This window comes from Montipora foliosa, chromosome 13 (assembly GCF_036669935.1).
Source record: "Montipora foliosa isolate CH-2021 chromosome 13, ASM3666993v2, whole genome shotgun sequence".
NCBI lineage: Eukaryota > Metazoa > Cnidaria > Anthozoa > Scleractinia > Acroporidae > Montipora > Montipora foliosa.
The window spans coordinates 17,674,529-17,687,028 of NC_090881.1; the positions used below are offsets into that span (position 1 = coordinate 17,674,529).

Genomic DNA, 12,500 nt, shown 5'->3' on the forward strand with positions numbered 1-12,500 from the left:
GTTTAAATAATACCCAGGGAAGGGCTGTAGCCCCCCACTTTTTTCCTACGATGTTGTGTTCTCCTAAACCTCTCCCCCTTCCCTTACACTTCCGTGTTCCAAACCAAAACCTAGCCCCCTCCCCCCCTCAATTTCAAACATACTACCCGGCCCCTGATATCCTGATCTTTGTTTAAGTCATAGCTCTCATCTTAAAACTGAAAATTCACCCAAATATGCTTAAAAGTGACATTAGGGCCGTTTATACGGGAGAAAATAAGCCGCGGCTTTCTCTGGCCGCGGCTTACATAAGACGCGAACACCCCGTATAAATGGTACAAAATCTACGTTCACGGCTTTCTCAAGCCGCGGCTTATCCTGGCCTGGGAGTTTATACTCGTATAAATAGTTCCTTTCGCGTATTATGTACGCCGCGGCCAGAGTAAGCTGCGGCTTATTTTCTCTCGTATAAACGGCCCTATTGTTTGCTTAACACCTTACTGGCAAGATTTTTATGAAAAGGATGTTTACTTTGAGTGTAAGTTTTTGAGGGTTGGATCGAGGGAAAAGTGACGTCATTTACTCACTTTCTTAAAGTTTCAGTGCGTAAACGCAGCTTATTATATATGCAAAACTCGAGTTTAGAAGTCTGAAAGCCCAAAACTACTGTGCTGCATATTAATTCAGCCGCGCGCACAGACATTGCATTCTTAAACTGGCGAGTCTTTGACGTCATCTTCTCGTCGATCCAGCTGTCTCAAGATTTTAAAGTTAGTAATGGCAGACGATTAAACTGGAAAATTCCAGTTAAATTAAAAATCAAGGCTAAAAATTTCGGTTACTTAGTGTTAAGTTAACATTAGTTTGAAATTCAAAGAAAAAGACTGATTGGATTTTTGGTTATTGCTGTGAAACGAACGAGCGGCAACATAATCTGGATTTAAGGAAAAGTATTTTAGCTGCCACGAATTCTCGAATCCACCACTTTTTGTGAAGTACCATATTGTCATCCGGGCTGAGTGAGTGAGAGAGTGAGGGAGGGAGGGAGGGGGAGGCGAGGCGAGGCGAGCGCGGCCATTTAATATCCTCAACATATTCGCAGCACAAAATTTATGTTGTTTTCATGTCGCAACTTTTGTTGCTGATGGCAATTTTTTAACTCTCGATCGATCAGGGCTTAACTCCAATGAACTTTTGTCGTGGAAACTGTCAGACACTCAGTACACCCTTAAACTTGATGTGAAGCCAATGTTTCTCGATTCCCATTTGTTTCCTGCAATCTTTCTGGGTTTAGTATTTTACATATTAGGTCCTGGAAAACAAAACGCAGCTCAGTTGACAGTTATGGAATGAAGCACTGTGTCAAGTCACTGCACTACCACACTTACGCCATGCGTACTAATCTCGTACCCAGATCTCACTCTGTCACTGGAAATGTGAGATCTGGTAAAGTTCGACAGTACACCATTTTTCATTGGCTACCAAAAAGAGGTTGCGGCAATGCAATCTACCCTCCGATTGGGTTATTTCGCGGGGCACTTATGAAGGTTTGGTTTTCGCAAGCTCATGTGCTGTTTTGAATAAATGCCAGTTGTGCGGAGGAAAGTTTTGTTTTTTCGGACGCCGGAAAAGCTTTACAGTTGAGGAAAATCAGTTTAAAAATTTGCGACGTTTGTGTAAATGGTACCGACGAAAGCCCCACGTACCCTGCCACTCGAATAAAGTTCTGCGTAGCTTGCTACGAGGTACGCAGAAACTAATAAATTCAAGTTGAAGTATGTAATTTATTCAAAACAGTATTTCTCGTTCTTAAAGCGTGACTCGCGAATTAAGTAGTGATCAGTTGTGAATTTTACGGTTATATTAACTACATTTTTCACGAGATCGTGTCAAGAAAATAGCGCTCCGCTGCAGTGATTAGGTCTAAGCACTCTTTAACATTTTCGCTTTCAATTTACGGTTTGGTTAGCTACACTTTTCACGAGATTGTGTGAACAAAATAGCACTCATATATTGATAAGCCTAAGCGCTCGCTTCAGTAATTCTGCAGTTGCTACGACAATTAAACAATCTCGACCGTTCAAAAACAATCGCCTGTAGCCCTTCTTTCTGTTTCGGCTTAAGTTTAAGGTTTCCTTGTCCTCTACCCAAAAGAATCTCTTCAAGAATACTCTCGAAATCCATGTTTATTCCGCAAAATCACCCAAAATCACAACAGAGAGTACGAACATGCGCAGTGATAGAAAAGCCCGTATTTCGGGCCTCGCTGGCACTGAGCATGCTCGAAATCGAACTTTACCAGATCTCCCTTCCGTATGACAGTGGGAGATCTGGGTACGAGATTACATGCGTACCTACCAGAATGCATTACGTTTAACAAGATTGCGTTGCATTTAACCAGAATGCGCTGCGCCACGAAGAACCCAAAAAATAAGTAAATCCGTGATAATCCTGCTTTGACATCCAAGTTTCAAATTTGAGTTTTGATTTTCATATTCGACATTGAAGTTTTGAATTTGACATCGAAGTTTTAAATTTGACGTCCAAGTTCTGAATTTGACATCGAAGTTTTGAATTTAACGTTGAAGTGGAAAATTCTTTATTTCACATTCGACTTTCAAGTTTCAAATTCAACATGCAACTTTCGAATTGAACTTCACACATGAATGACTCGACCTTCAATTTCGTATCCTTGGTAACGGCTTACCACTGATGTAGTTGACTGAGGGCTCGCAGGGCTCGGAAATTTAGGAATGGCGGCTGAAATGTTGAGAAGACGGACAGGAGACGTTAACAGTACTTTCTCTTTAATCCCATCGAAATTGATGGAGTAGTTTTAAGACTAGATTATGTGGCTCGAAACACTAGTGAACATAGATAGCGGACTTCAGAAACCTGACGAAATTGTTAGACTTTTGTTCTGTCGAATCATTCGAAGTCAGATCGTTACAGAGTGACTTCATTCCACAAAAAGTCAGATCATTCCACTTTCAAATAACCAGATAAGTGTTTAAACTACTCGATCAATTTCGAAGGGATAAAAGGGAAAAAAAGTACTGTTCATGTCTCCTGTACCACCTCTGCCAGTCTTCTCAATATTTCAGCCGCCATCCCTAAATTTCCGAGTCTTGCGAGCCCTCAGTCAACTACACCAGTGGTTACCGTTACCAAGGATATGAAATTGAAGGTCAAGTCATTTATGTGTGAAGTTCAATTCAAAAGTTGCGAGTTAAATTTAAAACCTGAAAGTCGAATGTCAAATTCAAAACTTCGATCTCAAATTAAACAATGAAGAAAATAATACATGCCTATTTTTCTTCAGAATTACCAGCTCAGGTACAGATGTGAGGACTGCATCTACAAATACTTCAACTACAAATACGTATATAGCTTTGATACAACACGAGCAAATGTGTCAGTTAGCACAGGATCGAGGTACCAGGTTTATATCCAAGTGAGCACAAGGTATGGAATGGGAAGGTCTTCCGCGGCAACAGTTCATGTGCCCTCTACTTTGGGACGTGTTCTCCTATTGAATGCAGTGGTAGATGAGCACAACGGGAACCTGGTCAAGCTTACGTGGTTACCTCCGAGAGGAAGTCATCCTGAGGTGAGATTATTTACATTTACATTATCTGGTAACGCTAAATGGGAAGATTTCACCGTCCCGTTTCTTCCAAAAAGACAAAATATGTTGATATTAAGGCTCAAAGAAATGCCTTATAGCGTTGCCACTGTACCGTTATTTTGGAGGAAAATGTGCTGTGAGAAATCTATGATGGGTACTTAATATCCTAGCCAAATTTCCTCTTGATGTGATTACCCTAACTGTATCTAAGGACAGTGTATGTTATTTGTTTGAAAAAGAGAGAAACTATTTCGAGCCTCCTTAAGCTCCCTTATTAGGGAGTTTAAGAAACCACGACGGCTACGGCGACGAAAACGGCACTTCAAAATATAAGTTTGAGCTTTTCTAAGTATTTCATGATTATTCCATGTTGTTTATATTATTCAGTATGAGCGAAGTGTCCTATAACTGGACTGGTAAGGACGGATTTAAAGTAAAGAGTGAGACTGAAAGATTCACTGTAGTTTGTCCACGTTGTCGTCGAAACCTTAAAATTGGTCATTTCACGTAGTAGTTTTGACGAGTATCATTTTGGTTCTTTTAACCAATAATATTACTGCTCTTTGGAGTTGTCGTTGCCGTAGCCGTCGTCGTTTCTTAAACTCCCTATTCTCATCCTACAACGGCAGCTTAGATTTAGAATTCATGTGGGACATCAACGTGACAAGTTTAGCGTGTGCCCACAATACTTGTTGTTCAGTGAGTACATAAAATGTTCCAGTCCCTAGTTCGTCGAAGCTCGATCACTCCAACTTGCTTTCCTTTTAGCCGCCACTTTGTATATTTTGACAGCTGCAGTGAGCAAGAGCGTGATACTGGGAACTTATCTCATTTGTATTCATTTGTCGTCTGTTTCCTTGTCAAAGGAAACTTGTCCAGGAAGACTTGCTCGTGTAAACGGCGCTTAACTCAACACGGAGTAGTGCCCAATTTTAATGGAAGTAAAGTTGTCAGTCAGATATGTGGTGGTTATGTTCAGTTGTTATCCAGGTTGAGAAGGCCAGAGCCTATAAGGGTGATATATGGGTGATGTGGAGTGTAAAATCACTTGCATATCGATGTTGCATCGTCCTGTTCAGCGTTTTGTACCACTATTTCACATCGCAGTCTTTGCATTTTATCGCATGCATGTGGGAACCATTCTTGCAACAATTCAGATCCTTTTAATACGACAAAAATAGTGCCAGCTATGCAGCAATGAAACTGATATGAACTGTGCCTTAAGGACGGTGCCTACTAATTCAAAGGTATTTTTGCCCCGGTTTATGATTATGCGGAAAATGTAGATCTTAACAAGTTTGATTGAAATCCAAAAAGAAAATTGGGGGTAACCACGCATTTTCAAATATAATTGATGAATAATATTTGTAAAAAGCTTTAAAATACAATGCAATGTATGGCGTTCTTTCTCAAATTGAAGCTTCATTATCTCACAAAAATGCATGGTTACCCCCAAATTTCTCTTTGGATACCAAGAGTACTTGCTAAGATATACTTTCTCCGGACAGTTTCAAACCGCGCAAAAATATCCATGTATTAATAAGCACCACCCATAGGAAATCCGAGTATCTCGAGATGCGCAGAATGTATGCGCAATAACAATAGTAGGCGCCGTCCTTAAGTGAGTACTGAGTATCAAAAATGTATTATGTGGGCTCATGTTTCAACAAACGCATTACAGTGAAACCTCCTTTTGACGAAGTGTCAAAGGACTGAGGACTAAACGAATAATAACAGAAATGTTCGTTATTCCGAGGTATATTTGATTCGCTTGGTAATATTGTTAACGTTACGGTGTTCTATACTGTGTCCAGGGTTGCGTTACGCGCTAACTGAAAGGAATGGTAGTTAAAGAGCCCCTGTAACCAAAAAATCATTTCATATTTTTCTTTGGAGTTCAAAACTATGTTAACAAAACACTAAGTGACCCACGTTTTAAGCCTTGATTTCAAAAAGACACCTCTTTATTTTAACTGTAAATTTCCTATTTAATGGTCCGCCATTACTGACATTATGTTCTTGAGAGAGCTGGATCGAGGAGAAAATGACGTCAAAGGCTCACTAGTTCAAGAATGCAATACGTGTGTACGCCGCAGAATTAATATGCAGCACGGGACTTTTGGGCTTTCAGACTTTTAAACTCACGCTTTGCATATATAATAAGCAGCGTTCGCACGCTGAAATTTTAAGCTAGTGAGCCTCTGACGTCACTTTTCCCTGGATCCGACCGTCTGAGGTCCAATCGGTCAGTTTTGAACGTGAGTAATGGCGGACCGTGAAATCCAAAACTTACACTCAAAGTAAATGGCCTTTGAATAAAGATCAAAGCTCAAAATTTTGCCAGTGAGGAAGGAAAAAGGAAATCTGAAGGAAAAAGGGAAGTGTTTTTTCAGGATACGAGGTCCAGTCTGCTTATAAAAGATCTTAAACAATGGAAAACTACTTTAGATGCTAGATGAAACAGATATGTAGATTTCTCGTTGGTGACAGCGTATAATGTAATCATCATTTGTTGTGTTTTGATATGAATGACATTGGTGACAAATTACTCCTTAATTATGCCGCGAAATTTCAGCCATGTCAACTTTTCCTACAGTGCCAAAATGGCGTCTTATGAACGTAATTTGTCACCCATGATATCAATAGCTAATAAACAATTGACCAAATGTTGTAGCCAATTCAAATCTCCCAAGGGTAAGATTCTTTTTGAGTTGTATTTGCATTATAATGTAGCATCGACATTAACAAACGGTCCAGATAAGAACGATAGCCACAACGGCAACGAACATGTTGGAATTCAATTGGAATGCAAAAAGGTGATAACTTTTCTATTGTCTGTACTTACTTCCGATTGGCTTAAACAGCAAAAGTTAACAAAACTTCATAAAGCAGTATTACATTCATGCTTACTTTCCAACCATCTTGCATATAACAAAATTTGGTCTCAGTTTGAATACCGCAGAAATCGTATGTGGGGAACATTTAGAATTGTAAACGTTTCTTGGCTTTTGTTTTCAACTCTTGTGATTGGTCAAAATCTTTTAACACAAAAAACACCCTTTCAAAATGGGCTGTAAATGAATTTTATTGCGTTAACGGCCTTCCTCTAGGTTTATGCATTCTCTGTATGATAACATTCCTATGTGGGGAAAGCACCATTTATGCATAAGAAAAGAAATTGCTATCCACCTTACTCGGATCATTACTTAAAATGATGCGTTTTAATCTCAAAAGGCTAGAATTGGGTACAACATTGAGTTAGCCGATTTGGTGTAAGTTTGGGAATCAAATGGTGACGATTGAAATTAGCCGAAAGGCTCGGGAAAGTATTTGATTTTGGACAAAAAGCGCGTGAAGTTATTCTCTAATTTCACGTGTATACTATTTGGTTTTCCCGCCAAACGTGGTTTAAAAATAACACTTTTCTGACGCTGATGGAAACAAGCCTGATACCAGATTCTCACTCATGTGTAATGGACTCTTGACCTCATGAAATATGCTTTTTTTCTTGGAGGGGGCGTTTTCTTTGTTAAAGTTCCGTGTTTTCATTTTTGCAGGATTGGTGGTCTAAAGCCCGGTTTACACTACAGAAAAGTTTTGGCACGGCTCCTGTGAAATTGGCACGGGTGCCAAAAAAGAGCACAGCAAACTTTGTTTACACTACACCATTTTTACCGTACCAAAAATACCGTACCAAAATTTTTGGGCCCACGTAACTTCTCATGGAGCCATGCGCAGTTCAACTATAATGAAGAACGTCCACGTGATTTTGGTGGAAAATGAGCCGCCATCTTGAAATTTACTTTAAAAAACCGCTATCCTATATGAATTAAGGCTCAAATTTGGCCCTTTGAAGTGTTTACACTACTTGTTCTATCCGAACCGTGCCTATTTTTTCAGCACACGTACCAGTTTCATCCGTGCTCGGACTACCTCGCCGAAGGTCCCAGCACGGGTCAGAATTTTGGTTCGGCAGGGATGAAATTTGGTACTGGCGGGTTGTTTACACTGCAAATTTTATCCGAGCCGAACCTTTTTTTTTTGGGACCCGTGCCAATTTCACCCGAGCCGTGCCAAAAATTGTCTGTAGTGTAAACCGGGCTTAAGAGTTTCTTTTTGCCCCGTTATGGTCATTTCAAATGAAAATCAAGGCCACTCCTGCCTTCCTCCAATGGCATCCTTTTATCATTGATTCCCGAAAAGGAGAAGGGTGGGAAAATGGGTTATATTTATTTTTGTCAGTGATTAAAGGACTGAAAAGTTCGAAGGGGTTATTCCCTTGAACAGTGTTTGGTTTTTTACACGTACGATCAGTGACGGTAATCAATCAACTAACTTATTTTTCCTTTCTTTTTCTTTTTCTCAGTATTATTTTGTGTCTTATGGCTGTATTTCTTGCGGCGACACTACCACTTTGAAAGTATTTGATACACACAAACAATTGACGCTCTTTTGCGGCAATAATTACCAGTTTTCTGTCCGAGCAGTGGTCAATGGCGTATCCGGTCAGTCCTCGGTAACTGGTATTCGATTGGCTCCAAACGTTGATGCGGTCACTAATCTGGCAGTCTATCCCTTTTCTCACAAAGTGAACAATAGTCAGAACGTTTTTGGTGTCGATGAAGGCTTTATGTTAGCTTGGAAAAAACCTCAAAATGCGGAAGATATTGAGGTTAGTACTCTGTCAGTATAAATATATATTTATATCTTCAAAAGTCAGTAACACATTTCAGTTTCTTATTTCACAACTACCTACCTTGTTTAAGTGGGAAAATAGATTTACAAATATAGCGGGAACAATAACGGATGAAAGTTACTCAGAATAACTAAGAAGCTAATCTAGCTGAGTAACATAATTAAATAATTAGAATAATTGCAGTTGGCAATAAACAGTTGGTAATCTAAGATAAATAGAAGAAAATACAAAAATAATAAATGGAAAACAAGAAGAAAAGAGAGCAGATAAAAACTACGGAAGATTAGCCCATGTATTAGAAGTAGACAAATTAGATAAATTATGAAGTAATACCAGCGTGTTCATCAGCAAGTGCTCAGTTTTGTATGACAATTAAAAAGCATTCATGTGTTAGTCAATATAAAAATACCATAATATTCTTTGTTTGTCCCTCCCAAATTTTGCATAATCATTGTTTCCAGTTACTCTTGGGACCATTGTAAGTCCTAAGAGAAAATAAAAATAATGCTTATGCAAAATGTTAGAGGGACAAACAAAGAGTATTATGGTATTTTTTTATGCTGGCTTATTATAAAGCCAATAGGAAGTTTTCACGTGACGTCATCGCCGCCATGTTGGTGGACGAAAACAAAAGATCTGTCATTAGAGAGCTTCCGAAACGACGACGCCGACGGCAACGACGATGCTACAAAACAATAGGTTTAGTGAACAAAAATCTGCACGCTCTGCACGTGCGTTTTACATTTTGGTACATTTCTTTGCCGTCATCTCCTAATGACGACGTGAAATGACCAAATATTCAAGGTTCTGTGGAGGACGTTAGCACAAGACGGTGAATTTTCAGTTCTCTCTCTACGCTTCCAACCCACTCATACAAGTTTAATTCCTCGATAGTTACTACACATTTTCAACGCGAAACGACATGAAATAGTTTCGTAGTGATACGAATAACGCGAACTCGTATTTTTAAATGAAGTCCTCGTATCCGTGGTCGTCCTCGTTTCGTAAGCTCCCTATTAGCTCCTTTTGTTCGTCCGCAAGCAAGTGTACATTGCAACATTATTATCTGTGTCTCTAGAGATTAGCTGCAAACCATCTATTGGTTAATCAAAATCTCCCGATTTCTTTCAACTTTCACCAGTGTGAGTTAGGGGGTATTTACATGAGTTCGTATCGGCCTCCACACATTTCTTTTTATGCGTTTACATGAGACCGGCCTGACAATGAACTCAGGCCGGTCTGACTTCGTCTCGGTTGCTGGACCGAGACGAGAAATTCTCGTACCGGTCTGAATTCCTACCGATCTTATGTAAATGACAACAAATGCCAGACCGGGTCCAGAAATTTCCATCCTGTATGCTTTTCGGTCAGCCCATTAGCCTGTACCAGGCTCGCAGACAGAGCGTATACACGCACAGTAAAATTGAATGGGAGATACGCGATCAATACCGGTGATATTACCTACATGATCATTTCACTTTAGATCATCTCTTAGTGTAACGCCCACTACTTTAGCTGATTTAACAGTTTCAAAGGTGTTAGTATTGACCTCAAGTGCAGGAATGTCTACGTTTGCTTTTTCTGCGGAAATCCATACAGAGTTCCTTGCACTTGAGTGAGTTCAGTTGGAAATTGTTGGCTTTCGACGAGTTAAGGACGTGGTCCACTGTGGCTTGTGAGTTACTCGCGCCAAACTTTGGAACAATTTCCGAGACCGTTGTATCATCAGCAAATTTCCACATGTCCGATAGAGAGTTTTCCGTAGTGGTGAGGTCATTTATCAACCCTGTGGAATCCCGAGGAATTCCAAGACTATAATGTTTGACGACCAGTAAATTACGGTCTCATGTAAATACCCCTTAAGTTCCTACTAGCTCTGCTTGCACTATTGGCCTGAAGTTGCGCGGGAGACAAGGTCGAGAGCCTTATTGAATTGCATTGTGGGACTGTTTTGGGTGACAATCCGCAGTTTATGAAGTCGTTTACTCTGAAAAGAAAAAGACTTTCGTATATTGTTCTACGGTAACAATTGACTTAGGTTAGATCTTTATAACTTACGTGGTTAGTAAGTCAACGTCGTTTATGAAGTGGACAGGTTTGCACTTCAGCAAGTGGGCCATCGTTTCAAAATTGCCACTGTACAATATTCTGGTGGTTTGGGACGCTCAGCTCCTGGTATATAGCTTTCTTGCAACTTGAGTTCTTGCTCCGTGCACTTACGCCATAATGAAAATCCGTCCCCCAAAACAGTCCCACGATGCAATTCTAGAAGGCTCTCGACCCTGTCTCCCGCACAAACTTAAGGCCAATGTGATTAAAGTTTAATCTATAGTAATTATGTCGCTTCCAGTCGCGATTGCAATAGACCTCTTTAGCTTGTACGTTTTGTTTTCCCATTTCAGACCACGTGATGTTCTCAAGGGAATTTGTTTTTTCATAAGTTATGCGTACATATTCACGTGCATAGGACGACATTTGAAAGAAAGTTTTCCCAAGAGTAACATCACGTGTTCTGAAATGGGAAAACAAAATGTACAAGCTTAAGAGGTCTATTCAGTCGTCAGGCAAAAGGAGAGATAACAACAACGATATTATTTTAAACAGTGCCAGTTCCAAGAAAAATAATTGGGTTCATTTTTAACCTTTTCACCTTTCGTTTTGCAATCTAAATTTGTTTGTTTTCCCTTGTTTAGACCTATGAAATTGTAGTACGGCGTGTTGACCACATTATCATGACAAATCGCACTGCAGGAAATGAAACTCGATGGAGATTGAGCTTGTATGAGAACCCTGAGATTGATGTAGGTCAAAATTACAGCTTTGAAGTTCGCTCTAAAGCAAGATCATGCTATGGAAAAAAGAGCGTAGTCTTCGCTGTCCTCCCAGGTATTTCGTTATTTTCTATTTTTCCTTCAATATAAACTTTAAGTCTAAGAGACAATAGACCTTTTCGGCTTGTACATTTTGTTTTCCCAATACAGATCATGTGATAATACTCAGGAGGCTTGGTCCTTTGTTTTGTTCATAAAAAAGAGTGCATGCAGGCATAGTCATGCTTGCATGCCCTCATTTTAACGAACAAAACAAAAGCCCAAACCTCCTGAGTATTATCACATGATCTGTATTGGAAAAACAAAATGTACAAGCCGAAAAGGTCTATTGAGTTGACAGTTCAAGAAACATCGATGACCACGGCAAGGAAAAGTCTAGAAAGCAGCAATATGATTCATGATTGACGGAACAAAGAATAAGGCAGATCACAACCCCGGGAATTACGTACCCTATGCTCTGCGGATAGTATTTTATAGTAGGTATCCGACAAGGCTTCAAACCCTCACCCGGCATTCGCAGGTGTCCTGTTTTTGTCCGGCCAAACTAACAACCTCCCATACGACATACTCTATACCTACTGAGCTGACAGGTCAGCGGTTTCGTGGCTGTAAACAAATAAAAGCTACACCGAAACACCGCGCACCACAAGCGGTTAGACTTTCAAGTTTTCTCGGATAAGAACTGTAGACTGTGGTACGTTTTAGACCCCACGCATTGTTCGCGAAGAGTAGGGGGTGTCTGTGGTGGTCTGTCTTCCTTTCACATACATACGTGGATTGGGTGGGTGGGTAGCTGAGATCAAGTATGGACTGATAGGGGCTGCCGGAGGCGCCTTTGCAAGCTGCCGTCCGATCTCACACTGAATAGGGACCTTAAGATCTACGACAGGGACGTCGACGAAAACGTCACCTCAAAATATCACTTTCGCGGTTATTCTATCTCGTTCACTTCTTATACTTATAGAGCGGTTTTCAAGTGAGTGTCGTAAAACCAAGACCAACGTAATTAATTTAGCCGATCAAAAATGACGGAGATAAGCCAGTAAACCAATCAAAACTCGAAGTAATTACACGTAGCCGACACAAAGCGCGGGAAAATGTACACGCGCGAGACACGATTGGTTTTGGTTTCACTTCTGATTGGTTGAAAAGGTGGCGCAAGAACTTTAAATCAATCACTGAGTGAAGTAATGCAAAAGCAAAGCAATTCGCTAATTACTTTCGACACTCAATTGAAAACCGCTTTAATTTGGTCGAAGTATCCTAATAATAAATTGATACCAGCAGTTACAAATTGAAAATAGAGAATAAAGGTTCTCTGTTGCATGCTCACGTTGTCGTCAAAACCTCAAATTTGGTAATTTCA

The 12,500-nt window shown here is 40.1% G+C and overlaps 1 protein-coding gene across 1 annotated transcript in view; it reads left to right on the forward strand.

Annotated features, from left to right (window-relative positions):
- LOC137982518 (uncharacterized) overlaps positions 1–12,500 on the forward strand; it is an 81,844-nt gene that overhangs the window by 56,860 nt on the left and 12,484 nt on the right. Inside the window, exons 22-24 of the mRNA XM_068829626.1 lie at positions 3,302–3,589; positions 7,974–8,279; positions 10,997–11,189. Of these exons, the coding sequence (XP_068685727.1) occupies positions 3,302–3,589; positions 7,974–8,279; positions 10,997–11,189 (787 nt within the window). The remainder of the gene's footprint in view (positions 1–3,301; positions 3,590–7,973; positions 8,280–10,996; positions 11,190–12,500) is intronic.